We start from the raw sequence: 27,190 nt of genomic DNA, 5'->3' as shown, positions 1-27,190 counted from the left end.
CTGGAAAGAGGAGAGCTTGCAGAGATCTTTATGGATGAAGGGTCATCCCAGTCCATGCCACAGTGTTTAGGTCATAGGTGACACAGCAAAACACAGCACCTCCACAGCAAGGATCAACTGCCAAAGCTGGTTTACTCCTACTGCTTCATTATATGGCAAACCCCCCTCATCCACTCATGAAATTTACCAGAGGAGACAAGATATCCCCTCAGGCTGCATTATTTCTTCATCCATTTAGAACCACTCTCCACTTTTTTACCCTTTCCCTTCCCTGATCGACAGATATTCCTCTTGCATCCAGTGCCCCTTTCACTCCATCCATCCACATCATTCTTGATCTTCCCTTCAAGTTCACTCCATGCAGCTCCATTTTCCACACTCTTTTTAGGTTGTTTTTCTTCACTTATTTTTTCAATATGCTAAAGACCATCCTACCACTCTATCATCAAACTTATCTGCCAGCTTTTTTTAGATTTCTACTCTCTGCCTTGTCTCCACACTTCTCACTTGACCCAGCCTTCTTAAACAATTCATCTCAAATATGTTTATGCTCTTCCTTTCAGCTACCTTCAAATTCCAAGTCTGCTCCATACAATACCAAGGGAGTAATCACTCCTTTATACACTCTCTTTACATTCCTCCCTTGATATCTATATTTCATGACTTTTCATTCCCCCCAGACATTAACATATTCCCCTTACTCTACAACTCATCTCTACCTTCACTTCTCCATTTCCTGCTACATTTGACCCTAAATATATGAAGCTTTCCCCTTCCTCCAGTCTTTTGCCCTTAAACCTCACCTACAACCTATCATCAGTTTCACCCCTTGTAAATCTCATCACCTTACTTTTGCCCACATTTGAGGCTAAGAGTGGAGAATGATATAGAAGCACCATTTAAGTCCAAAATCAAGTACAAACTTATATATAAAATTATGCTAATTCCACATGGAGAATGATACACAAGTGCCACCTTATAGAATCCAGCATGGAAACTAATGTACAAGTACCACTTTCATGAAACCCTGCATGAAGAATGATACACATGCACTGTTTTTATCAAGTGACATAAAATTATCTTCAGAGTTATAGATGAGATTATGCTGATTACTCACAGAATGATATACAAGTACCAACCCCAATGAAAGCTAATTGCCTCACTATTCAGTGCACACACAGTAGCTATGGACAACACCAAGAGAACCAGGAGGTGCCTGGTACATGTTATCAATCCTAAGCCATTCCAGTGACTTGCATGTGCAGCCTAGTGGTGATTGTGTATCGATCCTCTACAAGACTGTGGAAATACAGGATGAGCTAGCTATTTGGCTGTCCAACCTTGTCAATCCAATTTCTCACCATCCACCACAAGTATGTGAAAGTTCATTGTATGAGGGACTGTGGGATCACATCAAAATTATGAAAGGGTTGGCACTTGTATATGATTCTCCATACTAAGCCTTATTTACTTTCAGCTTCCTCTTATCACATACCCTCCCACATTCTGCCACTAATTACATCAGTCTATTTTTGGACTCGGCTACTAGTGCAGTGTCATCTACAAACAACAACTGGTCCACCTCCCACTTTCTTACCCTCCCACTAGTTCCAAACACCTGCCCGGCACCCTTGGATTTACCTCCTGCACTACCCCATCTATAAATATATTAGACAACCAGTGACATTACATAGCCCTTGCACAACCCCATCTTCATGTCTAAACACTCATTCTCTCCATTTCCTACCCTCACACAAACTTTACTATTCATGTAAAAAAATTTGACTTTCCCACTATTCCATACATCTCCAACACATCCCATAAAGGTGGGTGGCCAAGTCAAAGCATGCTTCAACACTTATCATGAGAAAAATACAGAAAATGGAATTTTCAGGATCACCACTCTGTCCCATTTAGTCACCTTTTATGAAACACATGGGAAGATAGTAATAATGAAATCCAAGTTTGCTATCACTGCATAACATCCTCCTACCACACATCTACAACAGTTTTTTAAACCACAGGGAGGCGATGTACAACCGGAACCTAACAAGGACGTTGATGCTGGTGGGCCTGAGTGCCAAGTACTCAAGCAGTGACTCTTACCCAGTGTGCCAGACCAAGTTTACTGCCCACCTCTCTGCTGATGCCCTTGTGAGTGCCAGGTTCACAGTAAACAGGATGGAGTTCAATGTTTATTTCCAAAAACATACATATAGCAAGGGCTTTTTCCCCCTTACAAGGGAGGTAGCCAAAGTCAAAAGCATATATCCACTTCCACCCATTTCATGCCCATGTACTCCACTCTCATTCACCACCTCTCCCTCCCTCTTTTCTTAGCTCCTCCTGGATGACTGTTGTCTGTGCTGTGTTAGTGTGGGTCAATTTTTTTCTTATAGTAATAGGAGGGGAGTGGTCATCTTTTGCCAGCTCTGCATGAAAACACGGAGAAAATACAGGAAAATTTTATCGAGATATCTGGGGCCCAGTCCAGAAACCAAGTGTTATCTCCTTGTGGCTACACTTCCAGATGAAGTGAGGGTGTTGACAAGTTTTGAAGATAGGCAGCAGGTTCTTTCTAACATCTATTTTGAAAGACCACCACTTGTAGATATATACATATACACATATATACCAAAGGATTTTTTTCCCCTTATATGGGAGCTAGACAAAAAACAAAGGTATATAAACCACTCCCACCCATTCTATCCCCAACATACTCTATTCCCATCCACCCTCTCCCATCCCTCTTATCTTGGCACCTCCTGGATGACAGGTCATCCATGCATCTCACCCACTGCCCTGGGTCAGAAGCAGTGTCACAAGACACAGCACATCCACAGCAAGGCCGCTTCATTAAATCAGCGAAACCCCCTCTCCATCCCCTCATGCAGAAAAGGAGAAGACTGGGAGAAATCTCTTGGGGCTACATCAATTTATTTCTCACACATACTCCCCCACCCCCATCCCCCACCCACTCCACCTCATGCATCACAGCCTCATCTATACACAACCATTCTCCATTCACCCCTATCTTCTGTTTTCTCCCATCCTTCCTCAACACACATTCCCTTCTTTCCCAATGCCCCTTTTACCTCATCCATCCATCTCATCCTAGGTCGACCCCTCATGCTCACTCCTTCCACCTCTGCCTTCCACACCTCTTTTACTAGTTTTTCTTCACTCATTCTTTCCATGTGTCCAAACCATCCCAACACTCTTTCATCAACCCTATCTCCCAACTCCCTTTCCACTCCCGTTCTCCTCCTCACCTCCTCATTTCTCACTCTATCTAGCCTAGTAACCCCTATCATACTTCTCAGGCACCTCATCTCAAACACATTCAAACTCCTTCTCTCTTCCTCTCTTATGTTCCATGTTTCTGCCCCATACAGTGCTGTCAGCGTAAACACTCCTTCATACAATCTCCTCTTAGCATCCATTCCCAAATGTCTATTTCTCATTAAATTTTTTAATCCCTCAAGGCATTTACTCGCTTCTCTCAATCTACGTTTTATCTCCACCTCCACTCCTTCTTTTCCTGCCACATTCACAGCCAAGTATCTAAAACAATCCACTTCTTCCAGTCTCCCTTAATACTCACTTCCAGTCTGCTGCCACTTTCTCCCCTTGTACATCTCATCACCTTTTACCCACATTTATCTTCAAGCTGATCCCTCTGAAACTACTACACTCACATTTGTCCCCTTTTCCCTTGTAATGTGGAACTATACAGGCACTCCTCCAGTCCTCCGGCACTATACCCTCTCTTAAACAAACATTAAATAACCTCACCAGCCAGTCCACCATCACTGTACCTCCTTTTTTCAGACATTCTGCATGACATCCATCCAACCCAGGTGTCTTACCTGCTCTCATCATCTTCACAACTGCCTTCACTTCATCTTTCCTTATTTCTCCTTCATTTTCATCATTCATCATGGTCATTTTCTTACTGCCTCCCACTTCAACTGCCTTTCCTGCCCTATCCTCTTTCATATTTAGTACATACATACATACATATACCAAGGCTTTTTCCCCCTTACTAGGGAGGTAGCCAAAAAGGGGAAGGCATAAAATCATTTCCACCCATTCCATCCCTGAATACACTCCACACCCCTCCACCCTCCCTCTTATCTGTGCACCTCCTGGATGACGGGTCATCCCTGCACCTTGTCCACTGCCCTGGGTCAGAAGCAGTGTCGCAAGACACAACACATTCACAGCAAAGCCGCTTCATTAAATCGGCGAACCCCCCCCCACTCCATCCCCCCATTGCATAAGGGGACGGGGAGAAATCACTTCGGGCTGCATCAAATTTTGCTTACACACACTACCCCACCTACATTTTATCATCCATGTACAACCATTCTCCATTCACCCCTGTCTTCTGTCCTCTCCCGTCCTTCCTCAACAGACATTCCCCTCTTCCCCAAAACCCCCTTCACCCCATCCATCCACCTCATCCTAGGACGTCCCCTCATGTTCACTCCCTCCACATCTGCCTTCCATACCTCTTTTACTAGTTTTTCTTCACTCATTCTTTCCATGTGTCCAAACCATCCTGATATTCTTTCATCAACCCTATCTCCCAACTCCTTTTCCACCCCTGTTCTCCTCCTCACCTCCTCATTTCTCACTCTATCTAGCCTAGTAACACCCATCATACTTCTCAGACATCTCATCTCAAACACATTCAAACTCCTTCTCTCTTCTTCTCTTATGTTCCATGTTTCTGCCCCATACTGTTGGCACAATCACTCCTTCATACAGTCTCCTCTTAGCATCCATTCCCAAATGTCTATTCCTCATTTACTTACTTCTCTCAATCTACATTCTACCTCCACCCCCACTCCACCCTTTCCTGCCACATTTGCACCCAAGTATCTAAAACTATCCACTTCCTCCAGTCACTCTCCCTTAGTGCTCACTTCCAGTCTACTGCCACGTTCACCCCTTGTACATCTCATCACCTTACTTTTACCCACATTTATCTTTAGCTTTCTTCTATCACATACTCTCCCAAACTCTGCCACCAGCTTCCTCAATCTCTCCTCCGATCCTGCCACAAGCGCAGTGTCGTCCGCAAACAACAGCTGGCTCACCTCCCACTTTTCTCCATTTTCTTTAACCATCTCCAATCCCTTACCCACTACCCTTGCATTTACCTCTCGCACCACCCCATCCATGTATAAGTTGAACAGCCAGGGCGACATAACGCATCCTTGACGAAGTCCCCATTTCACACTTGCTCTCCTCTTTGCCTCCTTTATTTTATGCTTTACTTCTCTTCTCTTTTCTTTGTACCTCTCATATAATTCCTCCGTCCTATTTTGTAACCAATCTGTGAAAGCTCACTTCTTCACTTCTACAACGTTCTTTGCTTCCTCATCCCACCACTCACTACTTTTCCTTCTATTTCCTCCTGCTCTTCTTGTTCCACACACCATCTTTGCACACCTTGTGACTCCCCCCTTGAACCATCCCCATTCCTCCTCCACTCCTGGTTCTACTCTATCCTTCATTTCCTCCCACTCCTCTCTCAGCTTCTTGTATTCCTTCTCCTTTTCTTTCTCATTTACCAGTTCACTCTTAAGTACCTCACTACCCTTTGTCTTTTTCTTCTTTCTCCATCTATCCTCCACTCTCAACTTACCTTCCACCAAAAAATTATTTGATATTCCCTCACTCTCTCCCCTTAGAACATGTACATCCTTTAACGCTTCCTATTATACTCCTGTTTACCACTACATAGTCCATTAATGCTCTATCTACCACCCTTCCATCCACCACCCTCTCCCATGTGTACTTATGCTTGACTTTCTGCATAAACACTGTATTTGCTGTCATCAACTCTCTTTCTAGACACATCTCCACCATCAACTCTCCACTACAGTTTTGTCCTGGAACTCCACACTTCCCAACTACTCCGTCTATTGGTTCATTTCTTACACTAGAATTAAGGTCTCACAATACAACTACATTGACATTTCTCCCTAATCCCTCTATGCACTCATTTAAATCCATCCAAATAGCCTCCCTTTCTTCTACAATCTTCTCACCACCATGCCCATATGCATTTACAAAAACCCATATCGCCATTAACAGTTTCACCTTCTTCCACATTAACCTTGAAGAAGTCAAAGGGCGCGTGGGTCGGTGACTCCAGAGGGGGGAATGCCTGCGCGTCGGTATGGGTCCGCAGTACTTAGCAAATACCGCGGGTGTGTGTTGTATGAATTTTAGTGTTAGGGAGGGAAACCCACAAAAGACGGGGCTAGTATTAGAAGTTAGGAGATAGGGAAATTGGCTTAGGGACTGAGCTGTGTGTATTCCAAGGAAGATTAAGGACTGACCCAGAAGCAACCACAGGAACAGAATTCTCGACGGAAATACAAGTAAGTAAATCGCGGGGGCCGTCTCGGATCCGTTGTTACGAGTGTCGGCGACTAGGTCACCTCGCAAGGGACTGTACAGAGGTGGAGCTCGTCTGTTACGCATGCAATCAGCCAGGATATATGGCTCAACACTGCAATCAGGGAAAGGGAAAAACGGCGGCCACTACGCAAATGGCCGCCGAGGAAATGTAAGGACACCGTTCAGACGTATGCCGATCATGGATGTCTGGGTGAGAGGAAGACGCGCGAGGGCGCTGATAGATTCCGGCTGTTCAACTATGAACGTAAGGACCAACGTAGTTCAAGAGTTCAGACAGGGAGATGTGGCCCTGATGACAGTCGACGGGAGGGAGACAAGGTGCGAAGGCTCGTCATCAGGGAATTGACGTGGTGCTGGGAATGGATGCAATTGCCCAGCTTGGAGAAGTCACGTTTATCGCCGAACGAGTGAGAATTGGAATGATACGCGACTCGGAAGGGAGGACGAGGACCCGACTGAGGCCGGGTGTGGACGTAGGAATGGTAATGGGGGCCGCGGAGGGCGGTGCTGCCCCGAAGCTCGACCCTGTCGAGAGGGCGGCGCCGTGCATGATTGAGATCGAAGACTTCCTGGCGGAATTTGATGGCCAGAAGTGGGAAGTAGAGTGGTATCCCAAAGAAGGCTTACCCTTTTTGAAGAACAAAGTCGATTGCTACACACAGACACTCAGAGAGGGGGTGAGGGAGAATTTTGACCTTGAAGTGGAGCGCTGGATTAAGGAGGGAATCTTGAGTCCCTAGGAGGAACCGGTGGTGGACGGAATCTTGCCCTTGATGGTAGTGGTACAGCCAACCAAGAACAAAGTACGACCGGTGTTGGATTTCTGAGAACTTAACCAGTTTGTGAGGTGATGTCATACTGGCGACGACTTTGTAGACGTGTGCAGCGAGACCCTACGCAGGTGGCGCCGAATGGGGGGGGGGGGGGGTTCCGCGATTGTAGACCTGCGGGCGGCTTACCTGCAAATTCACGTGGCGAAGAAGCTATGGAAGTACCAATTAGTAAAATACAAAGGTAGAGGTTATTGCTTAACCAGACTGGGGTTTGGGCTCAGCTCGGCCCCCGAGGATCATGACGAGAATCCTGGAGACAGTGCTGGAGAAGACTGAAACGATTAAGAAGGGTATCGACTCGTATCTCGACGACATATTGGCGGATGATAGTGTGGTATCAGCGTCAAGCGTAGTGGAACATTTGGCTCGGTACGGATTGATAGCGAAGGAGCCGGAACCGTTGGAAGGAGGAGCAGTGTTGGGACTGCGACTGGAAAGGGACGGGATCGGAAACCTGATGTTCCCGAAGGTTACGGATGAAATGAGCAAACGAGAGCTCTTCTTCCTTTGTGGCAAATTAGTGGGCCACTGCCCGACCGCCGGTTGGCTTCGTATGGCGTGCAGCTACATTAAGAGGCGGTCGGGATCGAAGGATTGGGGAGAGAAGATTGATGAGGACACGCTAACCATGATACGTGGCGTCGTGCAACGGACGATACACGATGATCCGGTGAGGGGAACAAAGTGGATGCGCTAACCAGAGCGAGGAAAAGCTGACTGAAAGTGAAGGAAGAACATGACAAGGAGAAGCTTGAAGTGTGCGCTGCAGGGTCCCTTCGTGCGAAAGAGTTGCACGAAACTCATCACCTAGGTGTCGATAGGTCATTGTCCCTGGCAAGGAAGGTTGACCCGTGTAACCATTATCGAGGGAAGAAAAACGGCGGGCGTAGAGAGCGTGCGCCCGATATCAGTCCATAGACCCCGCCCTCAGACCGCATTCGGCGGGGGAACTTAGTGTGGGAGAAAACTGGAGGTGGCTGGCGGTTGATGTGACCCACTATCGGGGGGCCAGGTATCTGTCGATGGTCGATTGCGGGCCGTGACGGTTCGCCGTCTGGCGAGAACTGAAGGTGGAGACTGGAGAAGAGATTGCACGGGTGATAAATGAGATATTTTTGGAACAGGACCCAGTGGATGAAGTCCTGATGGATAATGGCACAGCGTTTCGGTCGGAGGCAGAAAAGGCATGTTGGACAAGTGGAATACAAGACGCTTCTTCCGGGCAGCATACTGACCAAGCGGAAATGGTATAGTAGAACGACACCATCGTACAATTAAGTCCATCGCCGAGAAGGCGCTAATACTACCCACGGAGGCAGTTTTTTGGTATAACATGTCCCCCAGGTCAGGCCAAGATGACGGCTCGGTTCCGCAAAGAGCCGTGTTTAAATACGATTAGCGGCATCCCCAGAGGGGGCCGGGACTACCGGCCAATGCTGAAGAAGGCCCCGCCTCAGTGCAGGTGGGGGAGGAGGTATGGGTGAGGCCAAAGGATAGGAAGTGCACGTCACAGTGGACGAGAGGGATAGTGACGGAGGTGAATTCACGGAACAACGTCTCTGTCGAAGGAGTGCCGCGGCATATCTTGAATGTTCGGCGTGCGGTAGTAGTATCGTTGTATCGTATGGCTTTCTTACACCTCCAACTTTGTATTTGCTAGCCAGTCTATGAATGTTTGATTTGCTTCATAGATAGTCTGGTAACCCCCAGGCACTGCTGTGATTGGGCAGTGCAGTACGAGATGGTCTGTATCTTGGGGTGAGTTATGACAAGATGGGCACATTGGGGAGTCTCTGTAGCCCCAGCGATGCAGGTTAACGGCTGTTTTGCCTTGTTGTGATATCAGCCTGTTGGCTTGTGTCCATTCTCTTCTGGTTAGGTTGGAAAATCCAGGTAGTATTTCGGTTGGGTCTGTTACTAAGTTTCCCCCAGTGGTGAGTGAAGGAGAAGACGAGGAAGAGAGTCACGGAGTGACGGCGGTGTCACGGAGACCCCGTCGCGACAGGCATCCCCCAAAGTGGCAACAGGACTACGATGTAGGTGATGAAGGAGACGAAGAGTAGGTTGATCTCGAAATCAAGGGTGTGTGTGGTGTGAATGTAGTGAGTGTGGCGCGGACGGGGACGAGCGGTTGGCACCCCCGGGGAGGGGGGAGTCAAAGGGCACGCGGGTCGGTGACCCCAGAGGGGGGAATGCCTGCGCGTCGGTATGGGTCCTCAGTACTTAGCAAGGACCGCGGGAGTGTGAATGTGTCAGGGAGGGAAACCCACAAATGACGGGGCTAGTATTAGAAGTTAGGAGATAGGGAAATTGGCTTAGGGACTGTGATGTGTGTATTTTAAGGAGGATTAAGGACTGACCCACAGGAACAGAATTATCGACGGAAAAACAAGTAAATCGCCTTTGTTTTAACCACAGATTTTCATGGCTTTCCTTGTGCAAACACAACTGGAGGCAGAGATGTGAAGCTTGGCAAAGTCAATTGTCAGCAAAGTCAGAAGTCAGCATAAAGGGTGGATAAAATTAAGAGCATAAAATAAAACTGTAAAAGATCATGGAACAAGAATGGAAGAACAGAAAATTGTAGAGTAAGAAATGGTGAAGATATAAAAAAAAATTGAGAAATACAGTAAGGGATGTGGGTGGAAAGAGGACCATAATTCACCAAGAATATATTAAAAAATACAAATGCCAACAAAATCCTATAATCATGAAAAAATTTCCTCCCAGAAAAAAAAAATCATAATTATTTACGTACATTTGTTAGCATTTTGCAATTTTTATTTCTACTCTTGATGTATTGAGGTCCTCCTTCCACCCAGAATAAATGACAGTTTATCTACATCCCTTACTGTGCTTCTTTATTCTTTAATTTGCATGTCTTGCTCCATTGTTTATGACGCAGGTAGTGGATGGGAAATGATGACCCTTCATTCACGAGGAGTTAAAATGAAAGGGAAAGAAATGGGTGAAGGACGAGAGTGGGATGGGTGGGAGTGGATGTATGCCTTGGCTGGATACCTCCCTTTGGTACCGGGTATATAGAATAGAACAGATTAGGAAAGTTACTGATGCACAAGAAGGGACTGAAGAAGTTAATCAATCCATTGTACTGGTTTCTTTTGCAGGAGATAATTGTTTTTATATTAGATATGACAAGGGAAGGGCATGGCACCAATAGTTAAGTTTGCCATAAGCCACAGTAAATGAAATAATCAATAGAACATGGAAATTACCAGCTAGGAAGTTCAAAAATATTTTGATAAGGAAGAAAGAGCAAAAATTAAGAAACTTGTCAATGAAGCTGAGAGAAATAAATAAAAGTGATAGATCTATTTGTAAGGGATAGGACAAATACAAGAGGCCATGAAAACCAACTGAAAACATTAAAGTGCTTTAAGGATGTCAAGAATTAATTTTCTATGCAGATTCATTGATTTGTGAAATATTTTGGATAAGAAAAAGCCCAATCAAAGAATATCTTAAAATCTGAGTTCTTGAACATCTCACCAGTCGAACAATTCAGTTCTTGACCCAAAAAAATGATAACATTTTACTCTTGACCAACCTTAACAAAGAAAAATGGAAAATTGGGCAAAATTCAAAGTTTTGTGGGAAAATATCACCCAGATAAAATTACAAAGGATTACAAAGGAGGGGAATGCTGAAAGGAGACCATTTGTTCTATAACTAGGTCAGATGCAAAAATATTAAAATAATGATAAATAAATAGAAATAATAATGATATAAATAATAATAAATAAAATGAATAGGCAAAGTTGAATAATGAACAAAAAAGTAAATAGTAGATAATAATAAATGAACAGATAAATAATAATAAATGATAATCAAGCAAATAATAATAAACAGTCAAATATTAACAAACAATAAACAAATAAAATGAATGGCAGGTATTACAGCATCTTGTTTAGGAGTTTATCTAAACGAATCTTAAAGCTTTGAACTGAACTACATTGCGCTGCCTCTGCAGGAAGTTTATTCCATTCATTAACTACATGGTTGGCAAATTTATTTCTACCTACTTCCAAATTAAATCTATTTCCTGACAGTTTGAGACCATTATTTCTGGTCAGATTCTCATTCATTGTGAAATTTTGTCACTTTTGATGTTGTCAATTCCCTTTAGAATCTTAAAGACCTGTATCAAGTCACCTCTGTGTCTACACTACTTTAGAGAACACAGATTCATATGTTTTAGTCGACTTTTGTATGATTTACCTTTGATATTTGGAATCAGTTTTGTGGCTTCCTGTTGCATTTTTTCCAACCTATCAATGTCATTAATGAGATTCGGTGACCATACAGAAACAGCATACTGTATTCCAAATGTGGACGAAATAATTATTTATATAGCTTGTTAATGAGTGATGGACTTTTGAAGCCAAAAGATCATGCAATCAGTCGTAGAATCTTATTTACTTTCTCAGAGGCTGAAATACACTGCTTAGATGATTTCAGATTGTTACTGATAATAATGCCAAGATCCTTTTCACTATCCACTTTTGTTAACAAATTTCCAAATAACTTGTAATCATACTGTTATTTTTACCTATGTGCATAATTTTGCATTTGTGTTAAATTTCATTAGCCATTTTTCAGACCACTGCTGTAGTTCATCTAAATCTTCTTGAATATCTAATTGATTCAAATGATCATTTGCCATTCCACACAGTTTTGCATCAGCAAATTTGGAGACAATAGATATCAGTCTGTGGTCTATGTCATTTATATTATGAATAGAAGTGACCCAAGAACAGAACCCTGAGGAACTCCTCTTGTAACATTTTTTCCATATAAAAGTTTTGCTATTTAGAACAACCCTGTGTTTTCAATCGTTTAACCAATTACTAGTCCAACTTAATAAGGTTACCACTTATTCCATGTGAAGCTAATTTAGTAAGTAGTCTTTTGTGTGGGATGGTATCAAAAGGTTTCGCAAAGTCTAGATATATTAACTCTATATTGTTTTTTTGTCATAATTTGAGATGACACTGTTGTAGAATTCAAGTAAGTTAGTCACGCAAGAAAATTTCTGTCTGAATCCATGCTGGCTATTGTTTATCAGTTCCTTTCTAAATGATGTTTGATAGCGTCTCTGATGATAGTTTCCATAATTTGTCCTCCATGTTTCAATCCTTGATCAAAGCTGTTCTGGAACAGTTTTCTAAAACAGATTGTGGTCAAGAACCAAGATTCTACTGTATTTACAAATTCATAGCCAAGTTTGGGAGAAAAACAGAATGGACCCCATCAGCATATCTCTGTTTCTGTATATTACAATTAGGTTAATGTATAAAAAAGAAAGGAAAAAATATATTCTTTCTGTACATCTAATAAGTTTTAAACATGCATTTCACCGGTGTTTTCTGTACAAAGAAATATGACATTTAACATTCATTCCCACTTTCTAGACAAATTGAAACACATAATGTGTTGATAGTGAACATGGAGTCACCAAAGATGAACACAATAAAAGTGAACTCAGCATTCCACTCTCTTCCAGGTACGAATCTCCATTTGGTATGAAAACCTGGACTTTGAGTCACGGATCAAAGCTGTAAAATCCATTGCTGATGCCATGAAGGACTCTGGAGAAGAAGGAAACCCTAACTCAATCAAAGCCTCCGCACAGCTGAAACTCCAAGGCCTGAGTAACCAGGACAAGGAGGAACTCCACAGATGCCTCCCTCGTCTTTATCGTATTGGTTAGTTGTAGGGAAATGTACTAGGCTATATATTAACTGCTCCAGTTTTTTTTTTTTTTTTTTTTTTTTTTTTTTTTTTTTTTTTTTTTTTTTTTTTTTTTTTTTTTTTTTTTTTTTTTTTTTTTTTTTTTTTTTTTTTTTTTTTTTACCTAGTTGTATTTTATAGGAAGGGGAGCTATGCTCATGGTGTCCTATCTTCATATCTCATTATATCTAAACTGTTTTTAAATTCATGAATTGTTTTTGCACACACCACTTTTTCATCCAACTTGTTCCAGATGTGGAGAAAGCTGTTCTTTTTCAGGTCCCTTCTATAACTGTCTTTCTTGACTTTCTTTCTGTGTCCTCTTGTATTTCTACTATCCCATTTTATTAGATCCTCTCTATCAATAGTGTGGCGAAAGAGCATGAATGAATGTTGCATAGTGTGCCTGGATGGTAAGTATGGACATGACGTGATTTGTAATGTGTGAGTGATGCGTGATTTGGAGAGAAAGTAAGGGGGTATGTAGCGAGGGTATACATGGGGGGACGCCAAGGGGGGGTCCCGGCGTCGCCTGCAATACCTCGCATAGCAGCAGAGTAAGCCTAGAACTGGTGTTGAACACACGTGTAAAATCCTCATATTCGTTAGTTAGAATAAAGTGAAGTAAAAAAAAAAAAAAAAATTATTATGATCCATGTGCAATAGAAAATGTGAGTTAATGCCATTCATCCGTAACAATAGTTTCTATGCCTTTCATGATTCTATAAATAGTTATCAAGTCTCCTCTCTCTCTTCTTTGTTCTAATGTCTGTAGTTCAAATTTTGTTAGTCTCTCTTCATATGATAGTTCTGAGAGTGTTGGTGCTAATTTTGTAATTGCTCTTTGTATTCTTTCAAGTTTTGTTATACATTTTTTTGTATTTGGTGACCACATTGTCGCTGCATATTCCAATCTTGGTCTTATCAAAGTAACTAGTATTTTCTTCACCATTTCTTCGTCCAGGTATGTAAAAGCCACTTTGATTGTTCTTATCAAATTATAAGTTTCTCCAAAAATTTTGTTTATATGCTTCTCAGGGGACATATTATTCATAATAATGACTCCTAGGTCCTTCTCATTTTCTACTTTTTTATTTCTTCTCCCAACTTATATGATCCCACTATTCTTCTTTTGCTTCTTCCAAATTCCATTATACTACACTTGTTAGTATTGAATTCCATCTCCCGCTTCCTGCTCCATTCCCATACTTTATTGAGATCACTGTAGCAATTCACAATCTTCTTCAGTGTTCACTTTTTTCAACAATTTTGCATCATCCACAAAGAAGCTCATATAACTTTCAATTCATTCATCCATATCATTAATATATATAGCAAACATTATTGGAGCCAAAACTGTTCTTTGTGGAACACCACTTATCACTTCATCCCAATTAGAGTGTCTCTTATCACCACTCTCATTTTTCTTTCATGCAAGAAGTCTTCCATCCACTTCAGTAGTTTGTCCTGTATTCCTCCTGCAGTTTCTAACTTCTTAAACAACTTCTTATGTGGCACCTTATCAAAAGCTTTTTTTAGGTCTAGAAATGCACAATCAGCCCATCCATCTCTTTCTTGTATTACATCTATTAGCCTTGAATAGAAACACATTAAGTTTGTAATGCATGATCGTCCTTGTCTAAATCCAAATTGTCTTGGATTTAGTACGTTGTTTTTTTCCAAATGCTTTACCCATCTAGTTTTGATCATTCTTTCACAGATTTTAGCTATCATACTTGTAAGAGAGACTGGTCTATTATTAGTAGGGTCTTCCTTGTTTTCCCCTTTATATATAGGTACCATATTTGCTCTTTTCCAATCTTCTGGAACTTTTCCCTCTTTCAATGAACTGTTTATTAGGCTATGTATTTTGTCTGTTAGTTAATTCCTGTATTCTTTCAAAATCCAGTTTGCCATTTCATCCAGTCCTTGCAATTTTCTGACATTGAGATTACTCAAGTGTTTCATTATTTCATTTCTTGATACATCTGTCTCTTTCATAGGGGGAACTCTCTCCTCCAATTCGATACCTCTAGGTTGTATGTTCTCCCTTGTAAACACTGATTTAAAATGCTTATTCATAATTTCTGCCATTTCTATTTCCTCTGTGTATTCGACTCCTTGTCATAGTTTCTCTAATTCTTGTTTGCTCTTCAGTTTGTTGTTTACAAATCTGTAAAATAGTTTTGGTTGATCTTTACATTTTTCTATGACATCTTTTTCGTATTTTATCTTTTCTTCTCTGCGCACTTGTACATATTCATTTCTATAACTAGTATATATTTTCCATTTTTCAGTCCTTTTGTCTTTTTTTCATTTTATCCAAGCTTTAACCCTTTTGTCTTTTAACTCCCTACATCTTTTGTTGTACCAGCACTTTATATATCCTTTCTCTTGCTTTTGTCTTGGGACATACTTTCCCACTGCTTTATAAAAATTTGTCAAAATATTCCATTTCTCTTCTACTGTTGTTTTTTCCTTGTGTATTCTTTCCCAGTCTGCTTTTTGAAAGAATTCTTTCATTTTGTCAAAGTTTGTTTTTTCATCCATCAATCTTCCTTTTCTATATTGTTCATTTTTTTTTCATGTATTTTTCCTCATTTAGTTCCATTTCAACCAATATGTGGTCACTTTTACTTATTGGTGTTTATATTCGATCTTATCCACTATTTCGGGTTCTGATATGATTATTAGGTCCAGTCTCAATGGTTCTTCCTCATTTCTATACCTAGTATTCTCTTGTATCCATTGCGTCATTGTATGTTCAATAATCATATCAAGTAGTACATTTCCCCATAGGTCATCTCCACCCTTCACTGTCATCTCTTCCCAGCAGATTTCTTTACAATTAAAGTCACCCATTATAATCATTCATCCTCCATCTTCCATTTTCTTACTTAGTGATATCCTGGTGCCTTCTAACATATTTTTGTGTTCTCTTCCCACGAAGCCATTTTAGGAGGCACATAATTTACTACAAACTTCCTGCTCTTCCTATCCTTGTCCTCCACTTCCATCGTAATCATCTCTTCTCTATTCTTTCCATATGTGACATTCCTCACATTTATATCTTTCTGAGTCAGGAACATAACTCCACCACCTTGTTTTACCTCTCTATTTCTAATCCAACAATTATATGTACCATGTCCTACACTGTTGGGTGGTAATGGACCTTTCAATTTTGTCTCTACAATTCCCATTATGTCCAGTTCTTTTTCCTTCAGGTAATCATTCAGTTCGGTCAAGCCTGTTATTAATCCATCTATATGTGTAAGCCACTTTTAATTTTCTGCTACTTCCATCGTGTTTTCTGTTTCCCTTCCATTTTTCTCTGCTATGAACCATTTCCTCACTTTCATATCCACTACTCTCCAATAGAATTTCTCTTTTTCTGTCTCTGTTCTTTTCTCGTTTTTTTCCTTAAATTCCATTCTTTTTGCTTTCTCATCCTCTCTTTCCTCATTATTCATTTCTCTTTTTATCCATACCTGTTTAAATTTCTCACTGTCTGCTAGTTTCCTTATTTATGCTAAGATATTCTCTGCTGTTGTTTGTGACCTGAATTTAACCTTAATTGGTCTGGTCTTATCAGTATTGTATTTCCCGAGCCTATATATTTCTTCTATTTGTTTCCCTATTTCTGGTTCATCTTCTTGAACTACTTCTAATATACTATTTACTTTTTCCTTTTCCTCCTTTATTCTTGTAGTCCTATTTAGATTATACTTCTCTTCCATCCCTAATATAATTATACATTTCTTTTTATCTGCTAAGTCTCTTACTATATTCTCCTTCTCTCTCATCACTTTAATAACTGTGCCTTCAGTTTGTTCCTTCATCTGTTGTTTCACTATATCTCTAAATTCAATTTTGTTATTCTCCTGAACCTTTTTCCAACCACTTCTTTTGTTATGGACTCTTTATTTTCTTTATTATTCCTCTTTAATTCCTCATTCTCTTCCTTTACTTCTCTTAACTGTCTTTTTAATTCTTCTACTTCTTTAGTTAGATTTTGATTCTCTTTTCTTAGTTCTTCCAGTTTATCAACTTTCTCTGCAACTAGAGTTAATTGGTCAAACCTAATCTTCCATTCTTCATTCAATTTTTTTTTTTTTTTTTTTTTTTTTATTTTATCCTCTAGATTTACTAGTCAGGGGAGGTTGTCCCCTCCTCCGTTTTTAAATCCATAAAAGTAGTTATCATCTCTTTCCATTGAGCTGCTATTATCTATATTTCTGCTCTTCACACCTCTGCTTCCTTGTTGTTCGTCTGTATATTCCAACCCCCGTTTGTTTACGCCTTTCCTAACATCCTGGGCCCATTCTTCCCCTTCCTCATTTCGTTCCATTTTCCTGAGTAATCCCTCCCCTTCTCCTTTTTCGTCACCTTCCCACAACACCACGAGCTTTCCCCTTCCCTATAAATACAACACAGGTACTTCCTTGTCATTGTGATCCTCGAAATTCTTGGATAACTCCGGAGCCCGAACTTCACTGCCACTTCGACCGACGTGTGTATTTACCTAGTTGTATTTTACGGGAAGGGGAGCTATGCTCATGGTGTCCCATCTTCATATCTCATTTTATCTAAACTGTTTTTAAATTCATTAATTGTTTTTGCATACACCACTTTTTCATCCAACTTGTTCCAGATGTCTATTACTCTGTGGGGAAAGCTGTTCTTTTTCAGGTCCCTTCTATAACTGTCTTTCTTGATTTTCTTTCTGTGTCCTCTTGTATTTCTACTATCCCATTTTATTAGATCCTCTCTATCAATAGTTTCTATGCCTTTCATGATTCTATAGTTATCAAGTCTCCTCTCTCTTTTCTTTGTTCTAATGTCTGTAGTTGAAGTTTTGTTAGTCTCTCTTCATACTATATGTACAATAATTTTGTGAAATAATTATACAATATGGGAAGGGTTTTGTGTATGAGGGGCAACACCCACACAGCTAAAGCCTATTCAAGGTAGTATGACAATAAAACCCCACTCACTTTTTCCTTTTTTGCATCTTCATAATGTACCTTGCTGCAAGTTTATTAACACAGGACAACCCTTCATCCCCAAGATGATAAGAAGGGAGAGGTGGTTGAACAAATTTTATTTATTTACCATATAGATGTGCTTTAACTCAGCTACCCTTTCAAACAGTATACATAATATTCATGATAAATAAAGCCTTTAATCTGGCTATCAAATATGTTAAAGAAGGTGGGGTTTTAGTGGTAGACTGATACAAACTAATGGTGTTCAAGTTTACCATGTGTGATGCTGTGGCACACTAATTTTGAGCTTGTCTTATATCATGTAGACCCTGGTTCAAATCTAACAGTCACCAATAACTGCTATCTGCTGTTCCAGTCCAACCACAAGAAACTGACATCAATATATCACTGAACTCTGTCATTTTCTAAACCAGTTGATTGAATTCCTGTAGATGGTCTATGGTGGAGTATTTGCTTCTAAAGATTGCCTGTTTTCTTGGCTGATTTTCACCTAAAACTTTCCCAAGTCTATTTGTGGGTATATCAAAAAACACTCTACCATGATTCAGGTAAGATTTCCTTATGTATACACTGAGTCTATTATTGACCAATCTACTATGAACCTCCTTCCCTGTGTCCTTCAGAAAATATATTGATATCTTCCCTGTGTATTTCAAGAAGATCTGTTGATATGCTGTCTTCCCCAGGTGCTTTTCCTTGTTTCACACTTTTCCATGAATGTTACTCCTTGATTTGTAACATCTGGTAAACTACTATCTTCTACAAATGAATTTATCAAGAGAAATGCAATGTTTGATGAGTAAAGTTCTTGGTAAAATTATATTCTTTTTATCATTCTGTCTCTGCATTTTATGGACTTCTTTCTATAAAACCATCTGCTGCCTCCCTAAAGCTAATCTGCTCTTAAGCTCTTTAATATTTTTCCCTATCTGGGTAGATAGATAAAGAGGAAAAGGACAGACGGTAAGGAGGAGCTTAAAGTAAACTCTTTAAATGAGAAAGAAAAGAAGCTGAGAGAAGTGTGGGAGATGGTGAAGGATAGAGTAAACATAGGAGTGGAAGAGGAATTGGGGTGTTTCATAGAGGGAGTGACAAGGTGTGCAAAGATGGGAGGGAATAGTAGGAAGGGTTGTGAGTGGTGGGATGATGAAGTTAAGAAGGTTATAGAAGAGAAGAAATGAGCATTTATGGACTGGTCGCAAAGTAGGACAAGAGAAACATATGAGAGGTACAAAGAAAAAGAAAAAAGAGAAATAAAACATAAGATAAAGGAAACAGAAAGGAGAGCAGATAATGGGGGAGGAGTATGACAAAAAAATTTAAAGTAATAAAAGATGTTTTGGAAGAAAGTTAACACCTCAAATAAAATGACACCTACATAGGTGCCATGAGGTGTGATTAAGTATATGATCACTTTTTCAGTGGTTACAAACATTCTAGGTGAAAAAGAATGAGTATGACAGCTGTAACTTTATATTTTATAATGAGCATATTGTGATGCATCATAGTACATCAGGCAGCTAATGTGTGTGCAAATATTTTACTTGTATTGAGAGGAAGGGGAGGCACGTCAAGTATAGAAGAAAAGGTAAAAGGTGCAGATGGACATATGATAATGAAAGAAGAGGCAGTAAGGGGAAGATGGGAAGGGTATTTTCTGGAGCTGTTAAATGTAGAGGAGGATAGGGAGGGATTGGTAGTAGCAGAGGGAGGTACTAAGAAAATGACAGTGATGGGTGAGGATAATGGAGGAGAAATAAGAAAAGATTAGGTGAAAGTAGTTTTAAGTTAATGAGACCAGGTGTCATCTGAAATATCTGAAGAAGAGAGGTACACTAATAGTGGACTGGCTAATGAGGTTGTTTAATGTGTGTCTCAGGAAGGGTAGAGTGCCAAACAACTGGAGGAGTGCCTGTATAGTTCTGCTTTACAAGGGGAAATGAGACAAATGTGACTGTAGTAGTTTCAGAGGGATCAGTTTGTTGTGTGTAGTTGGGAAGGCTTATGGGAGGGTTTTAACTGAGAGGATTAGGAGAGGAACAGGGGGAATTGGTGAGGAGCAGTGTGGGTTTAGGAAAGGTAGGGATTATGTGGATCAGATTTTTATAGTAAGTAGATATATGAGAAAGCTTTAGTAAAAGGTAAGGATTTTTTGGGGCCTTTATGGATTTGGAGAAAGTTTATGACAGGGTAGATAGGAGGGCACTCTGGAAGGTTCTGCAGGTATATGGGATTGGGAAAAAGCTGTTAAGGGTAGTCAAAGAGTTTTTATGAAAGTAGTAGCCTTTGTTAGAATTGGAAATGGAAAGAGCAAGTGGTCTGAGGTAAAGGTGAGGCTGCATCAGGGATGTGTTATGTCACCATGGCTGTTCAATGTGTACATGGATGGGGTGGTGAGGGAGGTAAATGCGAGGGTAATGGACTGGGGATTGGAAATGGTTAAAGGAAATGGAGGAAAGCAGGAGGTGAGCCAGTTGTTTCCTAACAACACTGTACTAGTGACAGGGTCAGAGGGGGATTAAGGGAGTCAGTAATGGAGTTTGGGAGGGTATGCAATAAGAGAAAGTTGAAGGTAAAGGTGGTTAAAAGTAAGATGATGAGATGTACAAGGGGAGGATGGCAGTGAGTTGGAAATAAGTCTGAAAGGAGAGAGGCTAGAGGAAGTAGATAGCTTTAGGTATTTGGGGTTGCATATGGCAGGAAGGGAAGGAGTGGAAATGGAAGTAAATTGTAGATTGAGAGGAGGAAGTAAATTATTTGGGGGACTAAAAATTGTAATGAGAAATAGGCATTTGGAAATGGATGCAAAGAGATTATATGAAGGGATGATTGTGCCAACAACACTGTATGGGACAGAGATTTGGAATTTGGGAGAGGCAGAGAGGAAAAGTTTGAATGTACTTACCTAGTTGTATTTACCTAGTTGTATTTTACGAGATGAGAGCTATGCTTGTAGTGACCCGTTTTGGTATCTCTCTGCATACAGTTTTTTCTTAAAATCTTGTATAGTTCTGGCACTCACGGTTTCCCCGTTTAGTTTGTTCCAGACATCAATCACTCTGTGTCCTATTGTTTCTCTTCTGTCCCATTTTAATAAGTCGTCTCTATCAAGAATTTCTATCCCTTTCATAATTCTGTAAATAGCCAGCAAATCTCGTCTTCTCTATTCCAGTGTTGATAGATGTAATTTATCCAATCTTTGTATGTCAAATTTGAGAGTGTTGATGCCATTTTTGTCGCTGCTCTTTAAATTATTTTTAATTTCCTTATGTTTTTTTTTTTGTACTAGGTGTCCATAGTGTTGATTCATACTCCAATTTAAGTTTTATCAGTGCAACCACTATTTTCTTTACCATTTCTTCATCCATGTAGTTGAAGGCCACCTTCATTGATCTTAATGGCCACTTTCATTGATCTGAATGAGTTAAAAGTCTCTCTAACTAATTTATTGACATGTTTATCAGGTGTCAAGTTACTTGAGATAATCACTCCCAGGTCCCTTTCTGAGTCGACTTTTTTTTACTTCCTTGGTACCAATTTTATATTGACCCGATATTCTATTTTTGCTTTTTCCAAATTCCATTATACTACATTTCTTAATGTTAAAGTTCACTTCACACCTCTGACTCCATTCCCATATTTTGTCTAGGTCTTCTTGTAGCGATCTGCAGTCTTCTTCTGTGCTTACTCTCTTGAGTAATTTGGCATCATCAGCAAAGAAGTTCATGTAACACTTCACTCCCTCATCCATATTTGTATATATGACAAACATTAAAGGAGCCAATACAGAACCCTGTGGGACACCTCTTATCACATCTTCCCAGTTCAAGTTTTTGTCTCTAAGTACCACTCTCGTTTTTCTCCCAATTAAGAAATCTTTCATCTATTCCAGTAGCTTACCTTGTATTCCTTCTACTATTTCAAAAAAATGTTATTAGGTTTTTATGTGGTACTTTGTCAAAAGCCTTCTGCAAATCCAAGAAGGTGCAACCTGCCCAGCCATCTCTTTCTTGTATTATCTCTATTAATCTTGAGTAAAAACATATTAAGTTTGTGGTACATGATCTTCTACTTCTAAAGCCAAATTGTTTAGGGTTTAATATATTATTCTCTTCCAAGTGTTTGATCCATTTACTCCTGATAACCTTTTCACATATTTTTGCTACCGTGCTTGTAAGGGATACTGGTCTGAAGTTTGTAGGATCTTGTTTCCTCCTTTATATATTGGTACAATGTTTGTATCTTTCCAATCTTGTGGTACCTTTCCTTCTTTGAATGAGAAGTCTATTATTTTGTATAATTTGTCCGTTAGTTCATCTATACACTCTTTCAGTATCAAGTTTGCAATTCCATCTGGTCTATGTGATTTCCTAACATCTAGGTTTTTTATTTGGTCTCTTATTTCTTTCTGTGTTACCTTTATTTCTTTCATTTTAGGCGATCTTTCTTGTTGTCCATCCTCCCAAATTTGTGAGCTCTCAATTGGATGTGTATGAGCTGAAATGTCTGAGAAGTATGGTAGGGGTTAAAAGGTTGGATAGCATGAGAAACGAATTGTAAGGAAAAGAGCTGGGGTGGAAAAGGAAATGGAAAGGATAAGAAAAGGACACATGGAAAGAATGAGTGAAGAAAGGTTAGTAAAAGAGGTGTGGAATCCAGAGGTGGAGGGAGTGAACTTGAGGGGACAACCAAGGATGAGATGGATGGATGGGGTGAAAAGGGCATTGAGCAAGGAAGGGAGAAGGCAGGAGATAAGGGTGAGTGGAGAATGGCTGTGTATAGATGATACTGTGATGCAAGGAAGGAAGGGGGTGGGGAATGGGGGTATTACCTAGTTGTATTACACGGGAAGGGAGCTATGTTCGTGGTGACCCATCTTTGTATCTTTCAGCATCAAGTTTTTTCTTAAAATTTTGAATAGTATTTACACACACTGTTTCTTTATCTAAGTTATTCCAGATATCCAGTACTCTATGTGGGAGGCTATTTTTTTTTCTTCTTTTTTTTCAGATCTCTTCTGTAGTTATCCTTTTTTAGTTTCTTTTCATGATCACCTCTTTCTCTTCTCTGCTCCAGTGTTGGTAGTTTCAATTTGGATAATCTTTATTCGTATGTTAATTTGGAAAGAGCTGGTGCCAGCTTTGTCGTTGCTCTCTGTATTCTTTCTAATTTCCTTATATTCTTTTTAGTACTGGTTGTCCATAGTGTCGCTGCATATTTCAGTTTTGGTCTAATCAATGTAACTGATATTTTTTCAATCATTTCTTCACCCAAATAGTCAAATGCCACTTTCATTGACCTTAATAGGTTGAAGGTTTCTCCAACTATTTTGTTTATATGTTTATCCGGTGTCATGACTTTGCTGATTATTACTCCAAGGTCCCTATCCGAGTGCACATTTTAAATTTTATTCTTCACCAATTTTATAGTTTTTTGAAATTATGTTTCTACTTTTTCCAAACTCCATTTTGCTACATTTCTTGATATTGAAGTTCACTTCCACTTTTGAGTCCATTTCCAGATTTTGTCCAGGTCTGTAATGAATCACAATCTTCTTCTGTTCTTACTTTCTTTAATATTTTTGCATCATCTGCAAAGAAATTCATATAACATTCAACTCCTTCATCCAGGTCATTTATATATATGGCAAACATGATTGGAGCCAACACCGACCCCTGTGGAACACCACTTATCATTTCTTCCACTTTGAGTATTTGTCTCTAATTAGTACTCTCATTTTTCTCCAAGTCAGAATGTCTTCCATCCATTCTTATAATTTATCTATGATGCCACCTATTGATTCTAATTTTCTTATTAATTTCTTGTGTGGTACTTTGTCAAATGCTTTTTGTAGGTCTAGATAGGCACAGTCTGCTCATCTATCCCTCTCTTGTATTATATCTATTAGTCTCGAGTAGAAACAGATCAGGTTTGTTGTAGATGATCTTCCTTGTCTAAATCCAAATTTATTTGGGTTTAGTGTACATTTTTCTTCCAGGTGTTTAACCCATCTGCTTTTGATCACTTTTTCACATATTTTTGCTACTGTGCTTGTTAGGGAGACCAGTCTGTAGTTAATTGGATTTTCCTTGTTTCTTCTTTTATATATTGGTACAATGTTAGCATTTTCCCAGTCTTGTGGTACCTTTCCTTCTTTGAGTGAGCATTTGATTATAGTGTATATTTTATCTGTTAACTCTTCTACACATTTTTTCAGTATCCAATTTGCAATTCCATCTGGACCATGCAATTTTCTGACATCAAGGTTTTTTATTTGGTTGCTGATTTCCTTCTTAGAGTTATTTCCTTCATTGGGGGGGATTTCCCTCACAGTTAGGTGTGTTCTCATTTGTGAATACCGATTTGAAGTGGTTGCTCATAACTTCTGACATTTCTTGTTCTTTTGTATATTCATGACTTCCTTGGCACAGCTTTTCTATTTCTTGTTTGTTTTTAGCTTACTATTCATATATCTGTAAAATGGTTTTGGTTGTTCCTTGCATTTCCTATTATTTCTTTTCCATAATTTCTCTTTTCTTCTCTGCATATTTTTACATAATCGTTTCTTAGTTTGATGTATGTTTGTCATTTGCTTTTTTTTTCAGGCTTTGTCTCTTTTATCCTTAGCTTCACTACATTTTTTGTTGTACCAGTTCTTTATGTATGATCTTTCTTGCTTTTGTTGTGGTACATATTTGTTCACACCCTCATTATAAATTTCTTTAAGTATATTCCATTTATCTTCCATCCTTGTTTCTTCATTTAGGAATTTTTCCCAGTTTGCATTACAAAAGAATTTTATAAGTTTCTCAAAATTTGTTTTGTTGTACATTGATCTTCCAATTCTATGTTTATCATTTCTTCTTAGGTCTATTTGCTCTTTAATTCGAATTCTATTAGTACATGGTCACTTTTTCCTATTGGTGTTTTGTAATCTATTCTGCCTACAATTTCAGGTTCTGACAAAAGTATTACATCCAGTCCCAAAGGTTCCTCATTGTTTCTGTATCTGGTATTTTACTTTATCCACTGAGTCATTTTGTATTCAATGGTCATATTGAGTAGCATGCTGCCCCATATGTCTTCTCCACCCTTTACTGTCATTTCTTCCCAACATATTTCTTTTGAATTAAAATCACCCATTATTATTGTATTTCCTTTTTCAGTACATCAGTCAGTTCATAATTGGTATCTTCTAACAATTTGGCATGATTGTGTTCTGTCCAGGACTGTGTTTTGGGAGGCACATACACAACTACAAATTTTCTACTTTTCATGTGGTTGTTTTCTACTTTTATCATAATTGATTCTACATTGTTTTTTCCTTCTGTTAACTTTGTCACATTTAAGTCTTTCCTGGTCAGAAATAATACTCCCCCTCCTTGTTTTTCCTTTCTATTCTTCATCCAGCAGTTGTATAGACCTTGTCCCACAATGTTTGGTGGTAGATTACCTTTTAGTTTAGTTTCTACTATTCCCATTATGTCCAGTTTTTCTGATGCCAGGTAATCATTTAGTTCATTCAGTCCTGAGATCATTTCATCCATGTTGGTATAGGCTAATTCTAATTTTTTTCTTTCTTGTCTTTTTCTGTCTGTTTTGTTTCCTTTTTCCTGATATACCATTTTCTCAGCCTCAGGTCCACCACTTTCCAAAAAAAAATAATTCTTTTCAGTCTCAGTTATTTTTTCTTTTCTTTTTTCCTTCACTTCATTTCTAAGCTCCTTTTCTTTTTCTTCATCACTCATTTCTTTTTTCTCCATACATTTTTGTCATTTTCACTGTTTGCTAGTTTTGCTGTTCTGGATAGTACTTCCTCTATCATTTGTGACCTAAGTTTTACTTTTAGTGGCCTATATTGTTTTTCTTTTGAGTATTTACCTATTCTATATGTTTCCTCAATTTCTTTATCCAAAGTTTGATCCTCCTATTGAATCTCTTTCAGAATTTCTTTAGTGATCTCTTTTTCCTCTTTTTCTCTCTGATACCTAGGAACATCATGCTTTTCTTTTATACCATAGATTACAATACATCTTTTTTATCCACTGTATCCCTAACCAAATTTCCTTTCTTTTTAATCACTTGGATTACCGCTTCCTTAGCATTCTCCTTAACTTGTTGTTCTACTATTTCTTTAAAAGAAATTTTTGACTTTCCTGTTCCACCTTCCACTGTTTATTTCTTGGAAGTCATTTTCTTTGATCTTTTCTTCCACTTTCTCAGTCACTGCCTGTATTTGATCCTTCATATCTTTCTTTAATGCCTCATTCCTATTCATATATTTATTTTTTAATCTTTTATTTTCTCCCTTTATCCTATTCAGTTCCATTTTCAATTCATCTATTTCCCTGTTATTTTCTTCATTGGCCTTTCTTAATATGGCTACTTCTTTATATATACTTTTGCATTCACTTGTGAGTTCAATTATTTCATCTAACAATTCATTGATTTCTCTATTTCTTATCATATTTTTAAACCTGGGTTCCCTTTCCATGTCTATCCCTCTATACATATTGCTATTGTCTCTATTGAACCCCAAGAAGACATTTCTATCAAATCTTTGGTATATCTTTGGGGTCTCCTTCAGGCATTTTTTTTTTTTCTTCCATTGTTGTCACTGATCTTGCAAAAAGAATAAATGAATAGGTACAAAGACTACATTCTCGGCCACTTTAACTACAAAACTCCCTTCCCATTTTGTGTAAACAACTAGGCGGCCGTTGGTTGGTTCCAAAATCGTTCGTCGGCAACTCACTAAATAGTGGTTCAGAGCATATTTTCAGGACGTCCTTCTTCAATCGCTGCTCGTGTGTGTATGGGAGTGGTTATGTGTAACTGATATTTTGATGCAGCCCAAAGGGATCTCAACCCTGTCTTCTCTTTTTATGCATGAGGGGACAGAGAGGTGGTGAGTAACAATTGGGACCAGCGCGCAGTCGTTAATCGAATTGGTCGTTAAGCGAAAGTGTATACATATACGTACATGTACTGTATGTACAATGTCCAGCAATTAATGTATCTTTATTTTTGTGTATTTCCCTCTTTTATACAGTACATTAAAGCTTTATTTACTGTTTATTTACGGTGGTTATGTTACCGAAATTACCGTATATGACCAAATCCGCGTATGCTGACATTCCATATTGAATACCGGGGTATTTT

The 27,190-nt window shown here is 39.3% G+C and overlaps 1 protein-coding gene across 3 annotated transcripts in view; it reads left to right on the top strand.

Moving 5' to 3' along the window:
- LOC143024166 (hydroxyproline dehydrogenase-like) overlaps window positions 1–27,190 on the top strand; it is a 70,122-nt gene that overhangs the window by 11,298 nt on the left and 31,634 nt on the right. For all 3 annotated transcript variants that reach the window (XM_076182970.1, XM_076182968.1, XM_076182969.1), the window contains exons 4-5: window positions 2,025–2,154; window positions 12,796–12,997. In XM_076182970.1, coding sequence (XP_076039085.1) covers window positions 2,025–2,154; window positions 12,796–12,997 — 332 coding nt within the window. The remainder of the gene's footprint in view (window positions 1–2,024; window positions 2,155–12,795; window positions 12,998–27,190) is intronic.

This window comes from Oratosquilla oratoria, chromosome 3 (genome assembly GCF_046742065.1).
Source record: "Oratosquilla oratoria isolate Oo_2021 chromosome 3, ASM4674206v1, whole genome shotgun sequence".
Classification (NCBI taxonomy): Eukaryota; Metazoa; Arthropoda; class Malacostraca; order Stomatopoda; family Squillidae; genus Oratosquilla; species Oratosquilla oratoria.
Note: the sequence above shows the minus strand (reverse complement) of the source record. Positions and strands in the feature narration are given on the sequence as shown.